This window comes from Ipomoea nil, unplaced genomic scaffold (genome assembly GCF_001879475.1).
Source record: "Ipomoea nil cultivar Tokyo-kokei standard unplaced genomic scaffold, Asagao_1.1 scaffold1770, whole genome shotgun sequence".
NCBI lineage: Eukaryota > Viridiplantae > Streptophyta > Magnoliopsida > Solanales > Convolvulaceae > Ipomoea > Ipomoea nil.
Genome location: NW_017618198.1, coordinates 1,003,324 through 1,028,308, shown reverse-complemented (window position 1 = coordinate 1,028,308; position 24,985 = coordinate 1,003,324). Strand labels below are relative to the sequence as shown.

The 24,985-nt window shown below is 37.4% G+C and overlaps 2 protein-coding genes across 6 annotated transcripts; both read right to left on the bottom strand.

Moving 5' to 3' along the window:
• Positions 1–255: 255 nt before the first annotated feature.
• Positions 256–8,045, bottom strand: LOC109192511 (probable lysine-specific demethylase ELF6). 4 transcript variants are annotated; one of them, XM_019343187.1, is made up of 8 exons: positions 6,548–8,044; positions 5,880–5,958; positions 5,638–5,705; positions 4,981–5,131; positions 3,298–3,860; positions 2,597–2,875; positions 1,866–2,471; positions 256–1,835 (listed from the first exon to the last, which is right to left on the bottom strand). In XM_019343187.1, the coding sequence occupies exons 1-8, from the start codon at positions 7,689–7,691 to the stop codon at positions 670–672; spliced, it is 4,056 nt and encodes a 1,351-aa protein (XP_019198732.1). In that variant the 5' UTR covers positions 7,692–8,044; the 3' UTR covers positions 256–669. The 4 variants fall into 4 exon arrangements, with proteins under 4 accessions (XP_019198732.1, XP_019198730.1, XP_019198731.1 ...); XM_019343185.1 differs by having other exon boundaries at positions 256–2,471; positions 6,548–7,801; positions 7,894–8,044; XM_019343186.1 differs by having other exon boundaries at positions 256–2,471; positions 2,597–2,872; positions 6,548–8,045.
• Positions 8,046–16,802: 8,757 nt separating this feature from the next.
• Positions 16,803–21,199, bottom strand: LOC109192263 (BTB/POZ domain-containing protein At5g03250-like). Of its 2 annotated transcripts, XM_019342835.1 has the most exons (4): positions 20,931–21,010; positions 20,112–20,181; positions 18,108–19,319; positions 16,803–17,517 (listed from the first exon to the last, which is right to left on the bottom strand). In XM_019342835.1, the coding sequence occupies exons 1-4, from the start codon at positions 20,987–20,989 to the stop codon at positions 16,960–16,962; spliced, it is 1,899 nt and encodes a 632-aa protein (XP_019198380.1). In that variant the 5' UTR covers positions 20,990–21,010; the 3' UTR covers positions 16,803–16,959. The 2 variants fall into 2 exon arrangements, with proteins under 2 accessions (XP_019198380.1, XP_019198381.1); XM_019342836.1 differs by lacking the exon at positions 20,112–20,181 and having other exon boundaries at positions 20,931–21,199.
• Positions 21,200–24,985: the final 3,786 nt, after the last annotated feature.

Below are 24,985 nucleotides of genomic sequence, written 5' to 3'. Positions count from 1 at the left end.
ATTATTGTACAATCCAACTATCAGCTTAGACTTTTAGTAGAGATGGAACACATGTTTCAATTTTTGATATTAGAGCCAGACCAAAAGTCATGAGTTCAAAAAATTTTGAACGAAATTTATTAGGAAGTTGTTACAATTAGCCATTTTAGTCATCTACTACTTAATAGAGTAATAAGAACATATGCAGACATTGCAGACCCTCGAGTAGTGATTATAGATTTTCCTCGTCACCCAAAAAAGAACAATGCAGACCAGAAGTGAAGCTAATATGGATCATTAACATAGAATTCCAAATGGTGGGAAGAAAACCCAACCTGCCAACATGATAGAATCTAGTTCCTTGAGCCATGTTTCAGGACAAAATGACAACATAGGATCTGAGGATCCAGACAAGCATCAAGGATGCATCTTACAAATATGAAGTTCCCTAAAGAATAATAAATCTTAATGGGGGGGTTGGGTTTAATTGCAAGATGCAATCAGTCCCATACATAGTAGGAGCTACAGAAGTATCAGGCTACACCTACCCTATGCTGAGGTTCTTTGAGATTAACAAAAGCTAAATGACCTGACCTGATCAAATTAGTTTAAGTGATTTTTTTCAATCAAAGAGTAGCTAAATTACAGAACCAACCTGCCTGATGAGACAAAACCAGATTTGGACTTGGATCACCTGCTGTGATGCCCAGTTTTACGTCTATGTCGACTAAAATCTGACACAAACCTGAAGGTGAGGCCGCATCCTTCAACCTTGCACTTGTATGGCCGCTCCCCAGTGTGGACACGTAAATGTTCAGTTCTTGCCCACGCCCACTTAAATGACATGGTGCAACCCTTCCACGGACATTTAAGGGGTCTATCGTCTTCATGGACACGTTGATGAAGTAGAGCATATTTATGGGAGTTAAACTTCTTCCCACAACCATCGACGGGACAGCGATTACGTTTGTGCAGGGATAGCTCTGTCTTTGTTTGGAAACTCATTCTACACCCTTCAAAGTCACACCTGTGTGATCCTCTCGTTTGCTCTTTCTTATCCTTGCAAGTTGAAGATTTCTCTGAACAGTTCCTCAGTTTCCTGGCTGATGGTTTTTCGTCAACAGTTATCTTACTATCACCTGTACATCCAGATGTAGCATCTTTCCTGGCCCTCGGCCTTAGGCCTTCACAAGGACTTTTGACAAAGACACCAACATTACATCCCCCATTCCCTATAAGCATCTCCAGCTCTCTTCTTCTTTTGCCTCCAACATTTGCAGTAGATGAGGGCGTCACCACAAGGTGATTGGCATCATCCAAATCAGATGCCTCAACGCCTCTGCCAACTTGACCTTCAGCTATTTGCTCTGCTAGTTCTTCATCTGATCTTTGTTCAGAAGGGCAATCACTGCAAGATCCCGAGGAGTTGGTGGGAACATACACTCCTGTCACAAAACCATCACCTCTCTCAGAACCATGCATTCTAGGGAGATCTATAGCCTTCTCTGTGATGCTGATCTCTGTACAATCAGGCTGCTTCAGACTTTCAGAAACTTCAGCACTACAAACAGCAGTTACAACTGAACAAGCCGAAGCTTCAAAATTAACTCTCTCAATATGTACACTGCTCTCAACATCATTCACTTCGTGTAGCAAGGGCATTTTATTTGATTCTATTTCAGGATCTGGAAGATCCGTGTCAGGTTTCTCTGACTTGGAGTCTTTAGGGTGGGCCAAAGGGTTTTCAACCACTACAGTGGTGACAACGGGAGAATGTTTTGAATGTGAAGTTTCATTTTGGTCCTCTATAGTCGGTGTCTGACACTCAACCTGCAATTCTGGCATCTCTTTAGAAGCTAAGGTGCAGACGCTCATATCTAAAGAACCAGCTCCTGCGCGTCCATTTCTGATTGGAGTACTTTCTGATTCACATCTTGCTTTTTCATCAGCATTAGAGATTTCACGAGGAAAGAGAGTATTACTTTCTACAAAGGCCTTACTGACATCAGTAGAAGCACAAGGCTTCAACTTATATCGTTTTCTTGTATACTGAATGATTATATTTCTTTCTCTCACTGTTTGAACGTCTAACTTTGCTCCTAAACCCTTCTCCTCTTCCATTTTCAGAGACATAGATGGTTTGCTTTCTGCTTGACAATTTAACTTCCTTTTTGAGCGTACTTTTCTGGATTCCCATTTGAAACTCAAACATTTTGTACTGAGGGTTTTTTCAGGGAACAATCTGCTCAGAATCAATGCATACTGTAGTTTCTTGGCTGGACAATTTCTACTCAACTTCACAGAATGCAGCAAATTGATACATAGTTTTGACGTCCAGTCTTCAACACATTCGCTGTTTCCATCTTCAATTGCAAGATCAATAAAGCGAAGATGTTCATCAGATGCATTATCTAAAGGAATCTCATTATAGACAGATGCAGTGTCCATTTCCTCTGCAATACATGTTGCATAAGCTCTTATTTTCTGGAAGTCTGCATGAATAAGAAGACGCAGACAAGTGCATCAATTACCAAACAAATATATCAATGTGTCAGAAAAGCAAATAAAATTTCTTTTTGTTTTTGGTTCACAAATAACGATCCAAGAGATCCCTGACCTGAATGGCAGATAATAAGAACTTTTGCTCCACCTCTTGAACGCAGCAACTCTTCTGTTTGAATTGCATGCTCAAGGCAAAATACGTGTGGCCTTAGAAATTTATTATATACATCCTGTTTCCCTTCAAGATTGACAGCAACAGTCCTTGGAGATATAGAATGGCCATCTAATGGAGGTTGATCCTCCATATGAGATATAGAAGACGGTCTTGAGTCAGCACGAGAACACATTTCCTGAGAATGAAGGACAAACCTCTTGGGTGGCATTGACCTATCTACTGCAGCAGATTAAAAAAAGAGAACTGATGAATTCCAATAGTTTCTCATTTTCCAAACAGAAAACAAGAACAAAAATTCGGAATTTTTAATAAGATGGGGGATACTATGTAACAGAATGCCTCAAAATCAATTAACCAAGGTTTTCCAACTAGTGGCATTAGGGCTAAAACATTTCAGAAGCAATTAATAACAGCATACAAAGTAGGCAGGTTCAAATGGAATTCAAATAGAAAAATAATTCTTCCATGGTGAACATACCAGGAAGGTACCTAAAGGACCATTATTTTTATGTCAGAAACTAATTTAAATTTGATTTCTATTTTGTTCATAACATAAATACATAATTAGGAAATGCCTAAAAGGCCGGCAACCATTTGACTAAGACCAATGTAGAACACTACAGAATTGATGGATAGAATACCTGCACCATTGCCCTCTACTATGTCATCCTGTAGTGAATGGGAATGTGACTCCACGTCTTTTAGGTCTCCTATGTTTTCATTTGTATGACAATCCTCCAAGAAAAAGTTCTTTGCTGCTTTCTCTGATGGTTCTACAACAGCCATAAATGGAAAACCCAGTATTCCACAAGCTATACAAGGTAATGCACCAGAATCGATATGGAAGTCGTTTGACAAATCATCATCATCCACACAAAAATCACTTAAACTTTCCATATATGAGTTCATCTGGCTTAAAAGATCCGGACTGTCGTAGTTCTCAGTTTGTTCACTCCCTTTTGTTGTTTTTACATCAATACCAACACACTTTTGTAATTCAAATTCTTTACTAGAAGATGGCAACATATTGACATCCCAAAGTACTGCTTGGTAAGAGGAATTTTTCTGTAGTAAAATGGTTACTAGCTCATTCTCCTTTATAACATCTTCCACAAATGCTTTCTTCACCAAAGTCTCTCTTTCTTCCTTCTGGCGATCTCTCAAGCGTGAGCTACGCACCCCTGGTAGCAATGACTTTGGCACTCTGTCAATCAAATTATTTTTTTTAAAAAGAGTTATGTTTGAAGAGCATTCAGTAATTAAAGGCTATATAGTACCTAAAACATGAGATGCAATATGAGATTTCAACTTCATAATCAATGGAGCAAAATAGTAAGTAGTACCAGGAAAACTGCCAAGAAGTTATCCATGAACTGGAAGCTGAGATGTAATGGAAGACCAAATGCATATGATATTTATTGAACCTTTTTGGACTACCCAAATTAATGTCTAATTCAATATAACAGGTTTTCCCCCTTTAGGGTGTGTTTGGAAACCCGGAAAATTTTCCGAGTTTCCGGTGTTTGGATGTGCCTAGAAAATCAAGTCAACAGAAATCATTTTCCGTTGACTCTGGAAGGCTATTTTGGAGGAAAATGACTTCCGCCAAAATTTGGTGGAAGTCATTTTCTACAGACCAAGTCAGTTCATAATCGTTTCCGACCTTGGTTTCCGCCGGAAACCATATTTAAATAATAATAATAATTTTAATAAATAACATTATTTTTAATATTATTATAAATATTTTTATATTCTAAATAAAACAATTAAAATATTTAATTAAATAATTCTACTCATTTTCTAGAAAATGAACCAAACACACCAAGACAGTTTTCCAGAATGCAACCAAACACTACAAATGAAACTATTTCTGGAAAATAACTCATTTTCCAGAAAACATTTTTCAGAAGTCATTTTCCTGGTTTCCAAACACACCCTTAATGGATAAGTTTTTCCATACAAAAATTTTATCCTTATTTATATTTTTTGTAACCTGTTGAAAATGTAATCAAGGTTTAACATCAATGTGGACCCATTCATAAACAAATATGCTACAGAACTCAGAAATTAACCTAGATACCATGCCAAGTTAGACATGATCAGTTTGTAAATTCAGGAATACGGAGTCTGCGAATTTTGTTGCCTTAGACTCTTAGGGCAAAAACCAGGATTAGATAGAATATCATTTGGAAAGAATAAAAATAAATGCTTAATGCCAACATATAGACGCAACAAATCAGCACATTATATATGAATTTTTTATCTTTTTTTTTTATTGTTGATAATTAGTTCATTAAGGCTGAAATGAAAGCTTACAAGCTGACCTTGAAACAAAAGACATGGTCAATAGGTATAGCAACTGCTGATGAGAAAGCATGGGAAGGTAATTCATGGCTGCTCGACGAACTGCAGCATCTTTAGCTACTGTAAGCCACTGTGGAGTTCCAAAGTTAGCAGCCTCTCCACAATTGAAACCTGAAAAGAGAAAGTGAAGTATGAGAAAACAACAAATAGCAGTTGACACAATATTAAGAGAGAATTTAAGTTTCACAAGCAAAGAGTTAAAATCCCGGACGCATGAAGAAAAAAAAAAAAAACAGATTGACCAAACAATAAAGGATCAAAAGATGTAACAAAAATCATATGAATACTATTGAGTATTGATATTTCCTATCCCTAACTTCACACAAACTCATTACTGCAAACACATTTTAACATTTTTAACATAATGAGCTTATAGCTGATAGCAAGGAAAGCACAACATTTCAGCCAAACATATTAAAAATATAGGCCCTCAGTTGAAACTCAGAAACTGTAGTCTTTGGAGTAAAGTTGACTCTTCAAAAATTTGGAACAAAGATAATTAGATTCAGTATATGAGTAATCTGACATACTTAATTAAAGGGGCCGTATGAATGAAGATTTGAACAACATAAACAAAAAGAAAATACTCCATTATGTAAACAAAGTAAAGCAATTACCATGACTGAATCCTATGTGGTACGCCCTTGGAAAAGTAACCACAAATTCTCCAGGGTACTGTACTAACCTAAGAAAAAAAGAAAGCCAAGGTAGATATTGAGATATTGGAAAACAAGACAATTGGAATATACAACTAGAGTCACTAACATGTCCAAGGAAATCATATCCTCTCAGCCAGAAGTACAAAATTAGAAAGAGATAATCAAATAAATAAAGATGGTGCTACACAATAGGTGCCCACCTGCAACAGGGGATGCCTGATGAAACAATTACTTCAGGTGATAGAAGAGTAGTTTTCTCACCCAATAGAGTGAGAGCAGCTGCAGATTACCAAGCAATTGGATGAATACATGCTGAATGAGTAAGTTAAATATTCCAGCGCAGATGTTAGTGATCACCACTATAACTTTAAACATGACTACATGAGTTGGCTTTGGCTTAAGAAAATCAAATTTTGTATACTAATCTGTTAAGTATTCAAAAGGTCAGAGATGCCATTTTACCACTGTTTACATAGCTTTATAGCAGAATCTTATCCAAATAAGACATGCATATATAAATCAAAACATTAAAAAGGAATATTTAAGGAAACTGGCTTCTCATTCTATAAGGAAAAGGCCTTCATTGTTTCTGTGTGTGTGTGTGTGTGTGTGTGTGTGTGTGTGTGTGTGGGGGGGGGGGGGGGGGGGGGGTGTATTCCTTCAATGCGAGTTCCCCAATATAATTCCTATACTTATTTGTTTTTGTTCAGAAATAGATTGAACTGATACATAAACCGATCTTGCAATCTTGGGTAAGCAGTTTAAGTAGTTAAACAGAAAAAAGCCTGAAAATGAGAACATCAAGGTGCCATTAAAATCTCCTGACTCTATGAAGTTGGTACATGCTTTACAGAAAGCACTTGCATACCTAAACGGTCAGTACTGTCTCCATAAGCATGGACTCGAGTGACTTCTTCGAATTTAAATGCATAGTCACCCGGCACTGCATACCAAGTTTTTGGGGATCCCATGTGAAGGAAATTCAAGCTGTGAAGCTCATGGTCTTCAACATGCCAAGCAAACCAACTGAATAACATACCAATATAGACCATAGGAGAAGTAACCCCAGGAATATCATCCGGCATATAACGGGTTATTGATCCAGGTGACCTTGCTATTGCTTGTAAATTCCAGGCACTGTTTGCTAGCTTCCAACCAGCAGTACCTTCAACGTCATTACTGTCACTTAAACCCTTTGGCCCAGGTACTGGTGAAATTTGACTTTGTTGAGAGGATGTTGAACAAGCAGATGGTGACTCTGTACATAAATTAGGACTAGCACAACATGAATCTTTATCTATATTATCACTATCAAGAATATCTACTTCATTCTCGCTATCACAAGTTTTTGTATTGTTTCTATCAAACACTGCCCTCTTCCTCCTCCTCCTCTTTTTTCTATAAATACTAGAAACACCCTGGGGTTCTCCAAAACCTGAACCAGGCACATCATTAGCATACTCTACATAAACAGGCTCTTGAGAAACTGCCTTCCAAAACATTGCCTCAACAGCCAATGGTGAAACATCCTTAACCGTGCCTAATTGATTCCTAGCAAAAGCCTTTGACTTTGCTTCAAACTGATCCAATGTGTAGGCTTCTCCACTCTGCCACACCTGTTTCTGAGCTCCAAATGGCTGGCTCCCACCCATCCCTTTCATCTTCTTCTTCTCACTCCGGCCCAATTCCTGGCGCCTAGTAGTAAAGAAGGCCCTAACCTCCCTATGATCACCATTCCTCTTATCCCCATCACTCATTTTCGACGAAGAGCTAACCTTTACATCAGAACCCAACTCCGGACACTTTGAGAGTGATTTATTCAAGTTATGGAGCACATATTTCTTTGAAGGCTTAGGAAACGGTGGAATCACTTTACATATACCAAAAGCACTAGCTTCTCTCTCGATTTTAGAAATGTAAGCAATCGGGTCAGAGAATTCTGTATCTGTGGGGCGAAATTCGGGCGCCAGTGGCAGCCCTTTGAGCCATTGGGCCATTTCCACATTCTTCATCACCAACCAGGATACAGAACCATAACCAAACAACTCAACACAGCTAACAAAACTCGAGTAATCAAACAGGTATACTCCAATCACAACACACTAAGCATGATGCTAAAAACCTAGATTCAGGAAACAAACCGCATTAAGGTCCCTCTTCCCACAAAAGCAAAAACAATTCAATGGAATTTAAACAACACTTTAACAGTAGAACCTGTAGCTTCTATGGAGGATTGGCCCTTAAACGGCACCGGAGACACGGGCGCAGAGAGACAGAGAGGAGTCAAACCGAAATGCAGAAATCCGAAGAATTAGGTTATCTAGGGAGATTCGGAAGTGCGCACAATAGTATCACTGCGTACAGGTTCACTTATCCTGCGCCGGATATGATATGGTACCATGCTTAGCATTATATTGCTGGTCTGTAACGCGCCCGTACGATATTTATGTTCTTTTGTCAAAAGATTAAATTCCCGATTTCAAGGGTCCCACATCCCAACTCCAGTACTCCACAGAACATTTAAGTTCTGTTTGGAAACTTGAAAAATAATTTTTGAAAATTATTTTTCGAATATTTGGTGTTTGGCTAGGCAAAAAATTAAGTGGTCAAAAAAAAATGAAGACAAGTCAATGAAAATGAGGCAAAATTTTTGAAAAATGACTTCCCATTTTTTTGGAGGGAAGTCATTTTCCATCTTCTAATTTCACGTTCATCACTGCTTCAGACTTCCTCCGCCTCCTCCTTCAACAAAGCTTCATCAACGGTTGTCTTCTTCACTGGTTTCCTCAGCCGGTTTCCGGCTGGGGAAACCAGTTCAACTAGTTCCGATCAGAAACCAGTGAACTGGTTTCCGAAAACCAGTAGGTTCCAATGCTTCTTCTTCTTCTTCTTCTTTTTTTTTTTTTTAATGTGAGTTTCTAATGCTAAATTGTTTATTTCTTGATAAGGAAATGGATTGAGAATAGTTTGAGTACTAGAAATGTAAATTAAGAGCAAAGACATTGTGATTAAATACAATCAAAATTTATGTTGCATATAATTTGAAAAAAAAAAAAAAATTATATTCTACATTTTCTGGAAAATGAGCCAAACACAAAAAAAAAAAAAAAAAAAAAACAGTTTTCCATTGTGCAGTCAAACACGGGAAAAGAAAATGTTTTCTGGAAAATGAGTCATTTTCTAGAAGTCATTTTCCAGATGTTATTTTCCGGCTTTCCAAACGGACTCTTAAATGAAGTAAATCAAAGGTCAGCATACACTGTTAAATGTCGGTGGGCACAAATAATCTATTTACTTAAACATAATCCTCACAGTATTGTTGTTGAAATTCAAACTCTAATTTCTACTTTTAAATAGTGTGTATTGAACCATTGAACTAAGCCCGTGTAAATCGATTTTAATTGTTTTGATCGGTCGCGTTGCGGTACGCAACTGCGCACCAATTTACCCGCGCATTTTAGCAGCGACCTTCTTTCCTTTGGCTCCTTTCGGCCCGCTGTATCATGCAAACCCACCGTTTTTACTACAAAATATTCAAATTTTCTTTTACTTTTTTTGTTGGTCTAATTCTCTGGAAATCTAGTTCTTACCAAACACAACATTGTTATAGATAATGTTTCATTGTAGATTTCTCTCATCACTAAATATTATTATTTTGTGTGATCTTTTTTTTTTTGAAAGAGAACATTTAATTCATTAAATCGGAAGAAAAGCAATCAACAAGAAAATGAGGGCGGGCTATCGAACCACTCTCCGCAACTTGACAAAGAAATGGCTTCTCGAGCAACAATCCGCACGATTTGCAAATCACTTAACATAAGGAGAAGTTAACATCAATTATCGAAGATGCAAGTTCTTTTACATCATCTAAAATAAAACCAAAAGCAGAACAACAAGACAAAGAACATATAAAGCATGATAAACTATCTGAGAGTCGGTCTCAACATCGACCTCTCCCATTTCCGTTCCCTTAAGCCAACTCAGCGCTCAAACGCACACTACTTCAGCTTCTTTGATGTCATAGTACCCAGATATTCGCACCCCTTTCGCAACCAAAAAATGACCTTCATCATCCATTAACACCCATCCTAAGACCACAACGTTGTTATGTGTTTAGCAAGAGATGCATCAGTATTAAAGTCTGTTATTACATTTTTATTATTAAAAAAATACTCTGTACAAAGAATATGAGAGATAAACAGTATTATAAAGATCATATATGACGTGTCTAAGTGAGAGGATGTTAACAAAGATTTGATCCATAACTTTCTGATATGAGAATAATGTTTCATATACTCACCTCTTTCGAGATCATTTTCCTTATTCTAACTAATAATAACATATTATATCCCACTTGTCAACTACTAAATATGGTTTATATTAATTTAAAAAAAAAAAAAAAACTGTGCCTACTTGATTCTTAGTGGTAAAACAAACATTAAAATCTAGTGGGGCTAACAACTTAATTAATTATATTTTTAATTTGAATACAAGTTGGTTATTTAATATCTATATATATCAACTAAAGAACATACCCATTCTTAGATAGAGGTTGACAGATTACATTAATTATCAAAATCATCTACATCCACCCAACCCCACTATTAATAAATAATGCAGGAGGCCGGATGCAATAATTGGTTGAGTCCGTAGCATATGTTTTCGTAGTACACTTTTTTTTTTTTTTTTTTTTTTTTTTGAAAGCTACTGGTTCTATTACATTGTAGTATCTGTTCATATACTTTCTCAACCTACTGAAACACAAAGAACTGAGGCTCGAACTCATAACCTTCCAAATGGAAGTCCAACCCGGGTACCATTAGACCACATAGTCCTGGTTTTTCGTAGTACACTTTATTTCTCTTGTATTACTTTAATTGATATATTAAAAATGACCCCAAAATAGGGACTCGGCATCCGAGACCCATAGCCCAAGAAGATGACCTGAACGATTTAAGAAGAGTCCACAATCCGGGAGCCCAATAGAGGCGATCCAGACCAAGGAAGGCAACCGGACAAAGGTGGTCCGATCCGAGCCGAGCAAGGCGATTCGAACTAAGGTGGTATGAACCAAAGTAGCTCGGACCTATGTATACGACTCGGGGCCGGCCTCCGGGGCACCCAAACATTCCCGTCTCGGGGGCCGAGATGGTTGGTCTGGACCAAGTCGTGCGAACGGTCCGTGGAGTTTGACCCGTTCCCGCTACCCACCATGATTTAGCTAAGTTTGTTAGACTTTTCTTGTATAAATAGCCTATGTCCTAATTTAGGCAAATCATGCTCTATTCCTACAAAATCCTTATAATGTTTTATTATAACACAACATACTTTGTAATGCTCTTGCATTAATTCAATCATTATTACTACAATTAATCCTTTTGCCATTTTGTCATTACATTTATATTTTATGTGAACTTAGCTAATTATCCACACATAATCGCATACCCTGGGTCAATTAGCTCCATCCAATTTGTCAACTATTACATATGAATGAGGTTTACTCGATCATGTCATGCATTATTAAATAGTGATTATGTGTTTCCGACCTTTATCATCCAAAACATAAGAAGAATAAGAATTGAAAAAAAGTGGTTAAAAAACAAAAAAGATGCAAGGAAATGCCCCGGACGATGTTTGGGCACCCCAGAGCCCATCTCCGGGGCCAAGGTATGGCTAAGTTTCGCCCATACATCTTCTTTTTGGCTTAAACGGGGATCTACCTGACTTGGTCATGTAATTACCACTTATTTAGTTGAAGTCAGTTGAGTTTGCCTTATATAAATAGCCAATATCTAGCCTATACAAAGCAGGTTCAATAACCTCATTACAAGACATTATGTGTATAATTTCCCTACAAGACATTCTATGTCTTATCACGTCTCATTATTATATTACAATCTACTTGTAATAGTTTGGCTCTATTCCATCTAATACCAATACAATTCCACGCAATTGTCTACCTTTTATCCTATTATATTATTTTATACGAGCTTATTGATCTGAGTAATTACATACCCTGGGTCATATAGTTCCATCAATATACATAATCAAGTAATGACTACAAATTGCAGTTATCATCCAAAAAGTAATAATGTTGCAATATTTGCAATTACCTTTGATTAACGTAACATATATATAGAAATAACAAATGGTGAATATATAGTCGTCTGTGTTTGCCCATACTATGTTGTCCAAACCCAACATTGGATCTTTGTCTTAAATTGCCCTAACGTATCGGATACAAACCATGCATGCATGTATATCTAAAACCGTTGGCGGTTCAATGTCTGATTACGTGGCTTCTGGAACATCGTGTGTTTCTAGATTTTTATATTCCCAACATGCATGCATGATTGTACTTCGTGCTTATAATACTGTTCAATTCATCTCGATATTTTCGCATAAAACCAAGAAAGATAGCTTCTACCTACCAACAAGCACGATCATGGCAAATTATATGTATCCATCACGGATCAAATATACCCAATTAATATATATATATATATATATATATATATATATATATATATATATAATGTCGTATACTACGTTGTACTATATATACACATGCACTTCTGACTAGAGTACTACATACAATACATATGCATGAAGAGAAGAAAGATAAATTTATTCCACAAGAAATGGCTCAGAAAATGGAGGGAAATTATTGGTTTTAATTCCATGAATGATGGAATAGTTATGAGGTGTCGGAATTGGGGCGGTAAAATTAGGGTTCCGGTTGGGTGGTGGCTGCGTTGCCGGTTGCGTGAAAAGGAGGCGGCGGTCCCCGGAGATGTTCCGGAAGGCCATTTTGTGGTGTACGTCGGCGAAGAACGGATCAGATATGTGGTGAAGTTGAGTGTGTTAAGGCACCCTCTGTTCGTGTCGCTGCTGTATCAAGCGGAGCGGGTTTTCGGGTTCGCCGGCGCCGGCGCCGGCGGCTGCTCCCACCTCGTCTTGCCTTGCAATGATAAACTGTTCTTGAGCGTTTTGCAGGGGACGTGCTGCGACGGCTGCAAGATATCGTCCCTACATTGAACACCTGCATTTTATGTATGTTGACGTGTTTGATTTCAATTAAAAATTTAGATGATAAGCTATGATGTATATTTATCATGAGATCAGAGATGCTTTAATTTGTTTTCTTTGGGAGGAGGTAAATCACTGCCAACTTTGGAGTAATTAATCTCAACAGTATCGTTGTCCAGGTTCAAACTTTAATTTGGTCTATCTCTTAGCTTCTACCAAATAATGCATACTAAACTAGTAAGTTAAACCCGTGCGGACATGTTTTATTTCCTTAGTTATATGGTAAGTCAGGATCGTACTGATACCGTAAATACGGCGGTATTTGTATAGTATCGAATACGGGGTACGGCGGTATTTGTATAGTATCGAATACGGGGTACTTGAGCTCAGGATCCACTAACAGTAGGTCGTGAGTCTCTGGTCAAATACCATATGTGTCATGTAGGTGAAAAGTCCCCCTTCTCAAGCACTATTTATAGGAGAGAGGAGGGGACAAGGTCCGGGCCCCGGCGGCATGTATGGCACGTGGTGCACATGCAGGGGTCGAAAGATACCATGGTGCGTGACGCCATATTCCTGGCAACGTTGTGCTGCACGTGGGTTTCGAGGCCGTAGCGCTCGACCTCAGACGGTCGGGCTGCCGGGAAGTTGGGAGAGTGGATGGGCCACCATGTCTCGATCGGGCAAGGATCGGTCGGGAGAACTATCCTGGAAAATGATGGTCCGACTGGGAAACACATAGTCCAACTGTCTAAGGATCAATTACAAATCTAATCCCCGCAGGTCGGATCGTAGGTCGGGATACGATTGGGGTAATATCCCATCAGGTACATATATTATCAAATATTATTAATAATGATTTTCAATAGTACCCAACACAATCGGTCAATCATATATACCATTGAAAACTAATACATTGTCAATCGACACCATACAAATTTCTACAAAGATATAAATCAATCAATTATAAAATTTTTAAAAAAAATATTTCATTCTTTTCTAGTTTTCTTTATTCTAATAAAATCAAAGCACGTGTCATAAATTTTACCAATCGTTATGCTGTGCATCCGTATACACCATGCATGGTGCATACGGATGCCAAAACGACGTCGTTTTATTAAAAAACGCGCGTCTCTCCTTTAAAAAAATTCAGGTTCGATTCCCAGCAACAACATTATATTGTTCATTCATTCTGAAATTTTAGTTCATAGATTATGGAATTATAGTTCATTGATTATGGAATTATAGTTCATCGATTATGGAATTGTAGTTCATCGATTCTGAAATTTTAGTTTATAGATTATGGAATTTTAGTTCATTCATTCTGGAATTTTTAGTTCATAGATTAGATTATGAAATTATAATTCATCGATTATGGAATTATAGTTCATCATTTATGAAATTTTAGTTCATATGTTGTTGCTGGGAATTGAACCTGATTTTTTTTTTAAGGGGATACGCGCATTTTATTAAAACGACGTCGTTTTTGCATCCGTATGCACCATGATGCACAACATAATTTGCCAAATTTTACTCCCAAAATACATTAATCAATTTGCTTTCTAAAAATAGTTGGCTTTCATTGTCTGTCTAGGAAAATGGGTGAAGATGACAAACTTGGGCCATCGTTACTCTGTCGTTTTGTAATCATGGACCATCAACGTTGATTGGATCGAAACCTTTTAAACAATAATCAATGATCTGAACGGTTTACACGAACACAATTTTATTTTTATTTTTATCTCGTTAACTAGTTATCACACATACATTACGCAATAGTCTAATGTTCAATGTGTGTGTTTTTTTTGTTTTGTTTTTTTGTTTTTTTTTGATGAAATCCAATGGGTATTCTTAAACTAGTATTTTCAAATTTATCATTCAATGTCCTGGAGTATATCAATGCAAGATTATCAAATTTTTCATAAAAGTAAATATTTTCAAGAATGTATGCATAACTATGACATGTGGCAGAAATGTTGAATTAACTGGTGCGATTAATTTTAGAGGAAAGCACCCTTACTGGATAGTACCAAAACATAATTTTTACAACACAAAATAAACCTATTAATTGTCGTGATCCATGCTTCATCTTTCTGCCACAGTTCTAGTGTTGCTTTATTAAGTTTGTAGATTTTCACATATGGAATGACGTTCAAGCACTATCCAATGATATGTATTAAATATAATTTTTAATGTGCCATGAATTTAACTAAGAGAGTGTTAGTAAAAATCAAATTCATGCGTTTAAAATATTAGTCAAGTAAATGAGTTATGCTCACTTGCATTCGGTTCTTTTGGTGTAAGTCCTTCTTTCTCGGGTGGTCTCATGATTCTGCCGACCTAGCCGCACTCGGCTGGGTACTCCCCTATCCAGCCGTTCTTTTGCCAATCGGTGAGTTGCATTCGGGCTTAGCCTCGAATGCACAGACCGAGCTGGCGGGTCCTCTGCCCTTCGGTCCTTTCGCCTATTTCCATTAGACCTCTGGGGTGGATGTTGGTTTTGCGGCTGCGGGTTCGACGATCCGGAGATCGATGGTTCCCTCAGTTCCAGGGTTTGTGCAGCCACAGCGTGAGCGATGGCGTCAATCTGCGCGGGGGTGAGAGGCATCATCGGTGGAGGCCGATTTCGAGGTGCCGAATCACCTCCCTGACTTTGTGAGTTTTGTTGGTTCAACTGGTTCTGTAGGTCCGCCGCCGGCACGCTGTTACGATCTGAGGCGTGACTTCGATCCTCCGCCATCACTTCAGGCCTTCGCCCTTGACTACTTAGCTTTCTGTTTTATCCCTCGACTCCTCTCTCGATCTTGAAAGCGAACGTAACTTCTTGTTACGACCCCACAGACGGCGCCAGTGTTGGTTTTAAGGTTTTTGGGCCCAGGGTGGTCCAACACAACCTTAATTGGTGGATTCACCTTTCGAAAATAGAAGTAAGAAATGGGTAAATTGGTAGCTATATTTGTCTTCTTGGCCTGTTTTCGCCGTCCTCTCTACAACTTTTGAGGAGACCCTTTTATAGGGATCCTCTTTGGGAAATTAAAAGTCTTTACAATTAAGGGCCATAATGGACCTTTATTAACCCTAGTGCCGTTGGATTGTCGTTACTGAGTCTCCCCAACGGCTTGTTTGATCGGGCCTTTTAATAGGTCTCTTAAATGCTAACGGCTAGTTTTATGCTGACCTTCTACTCGCGCCGACCTCGCGCTCGCCCCGACCTCAAACTCGAGCCGACTCCCTGTGTTGGCCTGGGTCTATCTTTTGGGCCTATCATTCTCTGGGCTTGATCCTCTTCCCTTCTTGAGCCCTAAGCCTGTTGGATCCGCACCCCACTTTAATTTCAATCAATTAACTTATTAGCTACCAAATCCAAGGTAACGCGGACCGGAGGTGTTCATTCCAAAAACCATGATTCAACATTCTAATGTTGAGTTGAGTTTAGTCCACTTGGAAGATGAAAAGTTTGAGTGTCAATATCTATCTGTTTCTGTTGCTTAATCATGTAAACCAATAAAATTGACCCAATGCAATTGGTGAGAGTGAAATATAATTTGGGAAATGGGATCGAGGGATAAACTAGGTACAATATTTTCTTTCTGCATTGTAGCTCTGCAATCTGCATTATTGTTGGGAGTGATGTACATAAGGAGAGAGAAAGAGAGAGAGAGAGAGCTTTTATGTCTAGGAAACACAATATAAGTAATTGTAATTGTGGAATTGCTAGATGAAGTTTTCATCTATTGAAACCCTGTCATTGATCATGGATAAATATGGAGTTTGATTCTTGTGATCAAAATTTTCAGCTGGTTGACTACTGAACCAATCTCTTCTTAAGGTCAATCATTGGGTGCAAAAGGCAAAATCTCTCATCTCGACCCCTACAGGAATTGTGGGAGAATCAGTATTTGGTGTCCACAAAGAGCGACTCTTACAAGAGGGTGAAATTCTCACACTATAACTACTAGGATTTGATCATGCGTCTTTGGGTGCAATCTGTCACCTCGAAAACCAATTGAGAGGTAAAATACTTTTATATATTGTTTTTAAAGTTCCTAGTAACTCAAGTGTATACACAACAAAATGCATAGATTGCCACAGAGTTCAATAGATTTATATGAATGTTTGTGATCACAAAAGTAGACCTAAGGTTTATATAAATACACATCATGATGTATATCTCAAAAAGGGAACAATATATGATCTCAAGAACAACACATGCTGCTAAAAGAGATTAAATTGTCATTAGCTAATTACTTCTCAACATTCAGATTGTATACTCTTATCATCCATCTTACAATCCTGTTTTTGCTTTCCATCCGAGGCTGCTTTTCTTGAATTTCTAAACACTTTGGCACTCAAAGGTGTCTTCACAGTCTTCGAATGATCACAAGACCTTGTCTTGAGCCTCAAACCGAGCATTCTGAAGATACTGAGCCAACTTCCTTTAGTCTTCACTAGCTTCTCAACTTCTTGTTTCATATCCAGGCATTCTTTCTCAAGTGCAGAAACACGATTTCTCATGTCATCAACCGTGAGCATTGGATTGTTTCCTGAGCTTTCTTGGGCTGTGCCCTCAATCCTGGGTCCTATAGTCCTGCTTAGGTCCTGTGAGTTATCGAGGTTTTCTGAGACGAAGAACCAGCCAGCCACAGATGTGCGTAGCCGAAGCTGTTCAAAGAACAGAACTTGGACAATAACGCGAAGTGGTAGTCTCTCGTTTTGGGCAGCATGCGTGCTGGCCTCCAAAGATAGTTTCTGGCAGTTCATGAGCCTGCATAGTTGCTCCCTATCTGAGTCTGTCAGCCAGGGATGTGCCTGGAGAAATAGGTTATCAGCAATATCTTAAGACATATATATTGCTAAAAGCAAGAATGACTAACAATTAGTCAGTCGGGCTGTAGCATAAACAAGATCTGGAGAACAATGAAAAATCAAGTTGCAGAATGAGCAACTATGGTTAAAATCAATGTTGAAAAAATCGCTAGGCGCGATTTTTGCAACACTGGTTAAAATAGTGGGGGCAACCCAACCAGTTGATCAGACTGTTGACAGGTAACCACAAGGTTACAGATTTGACTCCCAGCGGGAGCAGCCTATTGGCTTTCTGGGTTTGAGCCGGTTAGCTATGTGCAACCTAGGCTGGTTTACCTCGTGGTCCTTTGCCAGCTAGGGTCACAAGGCGGGTTTACCCAGTGCTGACCGCGGGTTTCCCTTGTCACTCAAAAAAAAAAAAAAAAAAAAAAAAAAAAAAAAAACTCTGGGTAAAATATATCTTTTGGAGGAACACATTGGGTAAGGGAAATTCCATTATTTGCTTTAAGGATTTCACTTTTCAAGAGACATCCATGTATATAATTGGCAGCTTTTATTGATATACAAGGATATATTACTGCAAGTGATCTTACCTTGAGGTATATATCAATTGCACGGTAGATGCCATCATCTAAAGGTCTGGAGTAATCTGGGATCAGAGAAGCTAGTGACAGGAATTTAGTTAATTTCAAGTTGACATCGGGTGCCACCTCAGCCAGATAGTTGTCCACTAGATTAGCCACCATGGTTGTCGGGGTTAGCGCATGAGAACTTGGGATCAACTGTCCCTCATCGACTAATTCATTTGAGACTGAATCAGTTTCATCTTGATCCCCCAACATGAAGTGATCAACAATTCGCTGAACACAGTCAATGTCATATAGTGTCTCAACTGAGTATCCCATGTTTGGAATGAGGATATCTTCCAAGGAAGCATCATCCAATTGCACCCCAATCCTTTTCTCGAGGATTTCTTGACAAGATAGACTTGTGTGTAGGATCATGGATGTCTTAAGAAGTTTAAGCAGAAATTTGGTTGGGATCACACCCTTTTGATCGGGCAGTAACCCCACTATCTCTTCAAGAAGACTTATCTGTTCTGCTTCAGATGCAACGGGCATGGTGGATCCTAGAGCTACACAGTTCCCATTCTTGAAGTTTGGTTGTCTACCATTCAAGGGAAGGTACTTCTTTGCGTAAAACATCACAGACCCGGCAATTCTATCTGCTGGCATACCTTTAGAAGTAACCGCCAGGATCAGCCTTTTATACATGTGCAGTTTAAGTTTGGATACATCCTCGTACCACCAATCCTCACTCCAAGAAAGTTTCTTAGAACCTTTGGAGCCCGAATCTATTCCATTCCAGAAAATAGCACCAGCTGGGTTACGACTTAATAAACTCGGATCAGCACAGGCTTTCACCGCCAAGGATTCTATGCATCTCGAGACAAGGTGAAGCTCCTCCGCATTGGGAAGAACCTCTTCGCAGCTTTGAAGGGCTTTGATTGTGTCTACCCAGAAACTGAGAACTTCGTTCAGGAAATTCTCTGTCTGTGCAACGAGGTTTCCTTCTCCAAAATCTTCACTCATTTGAAGATACTCAGCTGCACATCTAAGGGAGACCACATTCATTGCTGTGAGTTCAGTCTTGATATTATAACAGAACTTGGCCACAAACAGAAACGCTTTTGCTCCACCTGGAATATCGTGAAGTTGCAAAACACATTTCTTCTCGTCCTTCTCATGTCCAGAAGAATCTTGGATAAGCTTCTCTAGTAACATGCTCCTTGACAACAGCGGAAACTGCAAGTAGTTTAGGATAAATTCCTTAGTATATTGAAACACAAGGAAATAGTTATTCTGGCATCATTCAACACGCCCCCTCACGCGTAGTGAGAATGGGAACCCATGATCTTTGGCATGGCTCTGATACCAAATTGAAGCATGTGCTCCATCTCAACTAAAAGCCTAAGCTGATAGTTGGATTACACATTAATGGCTATATGCTCAACAATCATGACATTAAGAAATCAAAAACCCCTTAAAGTGAATCCCGCTAAGGCATGAATGACCTTTTCAATGCCACCTAAGAAAGACCAACTTTGGAAATATTGGGTAAAATAAAACTACTGCCAATGGGATTAATATTAGGAAACTAGCATGTTAAACCGAGAATATATGCATTGTATTTCAATGAATAAAGCTGTACAAGAGGACAGATTTATATACACTGCTTTGAATTGAATATATGAGCTAATTCCTCAACAACTCTCTTGACTCTCTCTAACGTAGCAAATTACAGAGGTGAATAATGGAGTTTGTTTAACAGCATTTTGACTAAGACAAGAAGGATTGGAAGACTTCATTTATTCGGTTCTCAGATTTTCTTTTCAAGCCAATACTAGTTCTAATTGAGTGAAAGCATAGCATTTAAGCAGCTACTGGTACACTTGATCATTAGAAGGAACAATACCCAAAAACATCTTGATCCCATCACAGACATTCACACAGAACGCAAAAAATTGATTAATTGTATGATTACATGAAGTATATACAATTTCAATGAGAAAACAAAGACCGCCTAGTGAATCTCACCTTGTGAAGATGGAAGGAAGTTTCTCCAACTTCCACAGTAACATCACTAGGAAGGCCGGTCGAGCAGAGCCTGCATTTATATATTACATTGTATTCATCAATCAGTATGCCAGCAACTTGATCCAGAAGAGGTGGATACTAGAAGTCGGGCAAGATCAGATCCACAGATGCATAACTGGACAATAATTAGGATTGGAGCAGGACTTCCACACTATTAATCACCGGTGTCAAAGACCAAAGAAAGGAATGCATTCTTCTTCTCCCAAATACTGACTACTGAACCATTGAACTAAGCCCGTGCAGGCAAAGAAAGGAATACCTAATAGTGCCAAATATATAGTTCAATCACCCTTAAATGATATTGATTGGAACACCTAAAAGTTTGTCTAGACATTATAGTACCTACCAATAGAAGCTGAGTGAACCTATTACTATCACAAAATTCCAGTCCTTCTCTAAAAGACTAAAACCATTATAGCCTCTTTAAAACTTCTCCTTTCATGCATCTCAGACCAGTTATTATGATGAATCAGAGCCCAAAATTTCCCAATACCATTCATCTCACCAGAATCACAAGAACTAAGCAGCAAATGGGGAGAGCATTATCAACAGTTGCAGAAAACATGACTACAATTAGCTCCTTCCATCTCAGTAGCCCCTTCTTATTCATAATAAACATGATCCCAAATTTCCAAACTTTTCAAACAAAGCAAGTAATCCAAGCAGTAAAAATAAAAACCCAAATTCAAAATGCATCACTCAATACTCAAAGCAACACCCAAAACAATAAAATCCAAGGAAAAAAAAAAATTAACTAACCAGGTTTCGCCATCCAGGTGAAACGAATCGGATTTGGATCCTAATTTCTTGCATGCCATTTTAGTATCACTCACACTGACCCCCACCATACTATAATACCACTGATGTCAATGCCTATAACCGCAAGGCACACGCACATATATAAATACACACAATATAGACGTATTTGTATGGGCTGAGTATAGAAAGAACAACACGTGAAACTGGATCGCAATGATTATACCAAATGCTAAAAAGCAAGAATTTCTTTTTTGTTGAATCTCTCTCTCTCTCTCTCTCTCTCTCTCTCTCTTTACATGGTTTTTCTTGGGGAGTGTCAGGAGTGCAGAGTGGAGGTCCCGAGTCTAAAGGGTGGAAAGCCCGGGAGAGAAAACTGGAGCTGCCGTTACGACAGAAGGGCGCGTTTGGTTTCGACTTTTTTGGGATTAAGTTTTTTTTTTTTTTTTGATTACCAGAAAAATCTGTCATCACTATCTGAACGTGTGTAATAATAATAATAAATTAAATAAAAGAGATAAATCGTACTAAGAAGACTATGAATGATGAACCCGATTGAAAATATATTGATAATAATAAAACTCGTAATCTTTAAGTACAAGAGTTGTGATTCATTCACTCGGTCAACTCTTTCTGGACAAGGGTTAAGGTTTTTGTCGGCATGTCCTAATTGAAGTTTCATACCAAATTTATTACATATTCTAATTATAGCTACACTATTGGTTGATTTGAGTTTTGGGTTGCTGGTATAACCCACACACAAGATTGACCCAATCAAAACTAGTTGTTAGAACACTTATATTATCAAAATAGATTGTTTTCAAAAAAAATATATTATCAAAATAGATGTTGAAGAACAATTATTGGTACCGTTATGGACTAAATGATGGCTTAAATCTTCATAATTTTCTATGAATGACTATTATCCTACATGAATGGTCATATGTCCATCATTCCACCATGAAGAAACAACTCATTCTCTTCTACTATAAAATAATTATTTCATGTCTATTTACTTTTCAATTTTCATATTGTATTCATGTTTTATTTTAGGCATTAATAATAAAACAAAATTATAAAAATTAAGAATAGATAGCGAGTTGTAATTATAAAAAATATATATGAAAATATGTTTCAAAATAGTTGACTAAGTAAGTGAGACATGACTCATGTACCTGAAGGACAGGAAACACTATTTTCACCATTATGTATTGATTGTGCGCTTTCCTTGTCACAAACAAAAACGAAAATATATCATACTTTTAAATAATTAATAGATTAATGACCACTTATAATTAGAGTGTGAAAATATATTTTAAACCTTATTGTTTATTATTTGTTTATTTAACTTGAGTAGAAAGGGGCATCCTAACTCCTATGGTTTGACAAAAATGGCACAAAATATTAATTTATTGGAATTACGTTTTTATTTTCCCCAAAAAGTTTTATTGGATACAGAGATTCAGCGCACGGCGGCCGGAGCAGCAGTTCCGGTGTCTCGAGTCCGGGGACCAGACGGTCTTGAAGTGGGAGATGGGGTTTTTTTCTGCTTGGATTAACGGCTCGTAACTCGTAAGGAACTTCCGTTAATCCAAAATCTTTTTTTTTTTTTTTTTTTTTTGGCTAAAGTGTCATCCCGCACCATGAACCATTCATGATTATTCATGCCGCACCATGAACTTTAATAAGTGATATTTAGAGCTATAAACCATAATTTTTTTTCGTCTAGAACTTTTTACAGGTTTCCTACAGGTTTTCGATAATAATATTGCTGACATAGAATTTTTATTAGTTTTTTTTGGTATTTTTCTACTTTCGCCTTCGTATTATAATTTGTTTCATATTTTTCTTTTTTTTTTTCCTAAATGTATAGGCCTGCTCTGCGTTTTTCCGATCAGGCCTGATCTGTATAGGCCTGCTCTGCGGAGTTTGGTATCGGAGAAACGAGAAGCGAAAAACGCAGAGCAGGCCTATACATTTAGGAAAAAAGAAAAATACGAAAAAATTATAATACGAAGGCGAAAGAAGAAAAGTACAAAAAAATACTAATAAAAAATTTTATGTCAGCAATATTATTACCGGTAACTTGTAGGAAACCTGTAAAAAGTTCTAGATGGAAATTTTTTTATAGTTTATGGCTTTAAATATCACTTATTAAAGATCATGGTGCGGCATGAATAATCAGGAATGGTTAATGGTGCGGGATGACACTTTAGCCTTTTTTTTTTTTTTAATATCACACACACATATATATAAATTTTGATTTTTGTCAATACTCTTTCGATCGAACTCTTTATATATGATATGGATAGATATATTAGAGATGGACCCGAAGCAAACCAACCCTGTGGAACGAAGCAAAATGGGTCCCGTTGGACTCGGGGCTTCGGGGTAGAGCCCTGCCGCTTGACGGCCCTTGGCCACATAGGCCGAGTCCCGTGCTTGACTTAGGCCTCGGTCGGGACCTTGGTCGCCGGTACCAGGCGGGGGCCAGCGAAGAGGCCGGGCGCTTACAACTAACTCCCCCTTTTTTTGGGGACAGTTAGAAAGCAATTAGTATAAATACTCATGTAATTCAATTCTCTTGTTAAGACATCATTTATTCTCTTGTAATAGCATTACAAAACATTAATACAATCTATATTTTTGTGGCATACATTTCTTGTATTTATCACTTTTCATTTATCGTATTCCTTCATTCCTTTAATTAATTGGGTCATTTCATACGGACCACCCGGATCAATTTAATCCATCAAATACTCTTAATGTGATTTACTATTCATTTATAATTTATTAGCTATTACACAGGAGTTGGATTTACTAATCCTTAGATAATGGATATCGAGTTTTCATTATCATTCAAAAAATTCATGCAATACTGAATAATAATAATATGAATTTACTATAAATAAATTTTAAAAGTAATAGCATTTTTATAAATAAAATAAAATATTATTATTTTTACTATTTATATAAAAAAAAAAAGTTAACCTTTTTTATTTATAATAATTATAGTATTAGTCTTGAAAAATCATGTGTGACGGTTTCGATCAGGAGAGTGTTGACAATAATCAACTTGATATTGTAAAATTTGTATAATAAGTTTTTCAATGCAATTGGTAACTCTTTTCTTGGATTTATTTCTGATTTTAGTGTAATATGTATATTGAGTTTTCGGACCATTGTAAATTTGTAATTGAACAAATTTCATCTTCTATTAGGAATCTACAATGGTTAAGAATTAAGATATACTTTATCTACATCATCACTCAATAATTATTTATTACGGTATATGTTATAAAAAGGGAGAAAAAAAAAAAGAATAAGTGCTATATAGTTGTTTTTCATAAAAAGGGATATTTAAAAAACAAAAAAAAAAAATTAATAATAATAAACTCTTCCTAAGTTTGGGTTTGTTTGAGAACATAATGATGGGCCTCTTTATCAGAATGATGCCCAATTTTATCAAAGCTCATTTACCCAATTTTAATCCATACAACCAGTTTTTTTTTTAGTAACTACAACTTAACTTATACGTAGTATATCTGTTCAATATGATTATACCAACATTCTTGATTGTGAATTTGTGATGAGACTCAAATATGCGACTTTCCATTTAGAATGGTAACAGATGTCATCAGACCACAAGATAACTACATACAACCAACTAAAAAAGTGATATCTCGACATTAATTAAACAAGAGAGTCTATTATTACATGACCAACAACAATGGCGATTTGAGAAGCATTCGGCTGCCCATTATTTCTTAGTATTGGCTTGACTTTATTTTCTCGTATGATCTCCATCTTTAGAGTTTCAGATAATTGTCATCGAGTGAGAATAAGCTCTTAACATTGAACAAGAAATCGAGTTTATATACTCATAATAAAATATAATAACCATAATAAAAAATACGTACAAGTAACAATGCTTGGATTATTTCTTCAAGAAAGGTGACCTAATATAATTAAAATTAACAATACTTTTTGTGAGAATTATCTAGGGTTAGGTTAATAACCAGACCTTTTATATGGGTGGAACGTACATCAACAGGTCC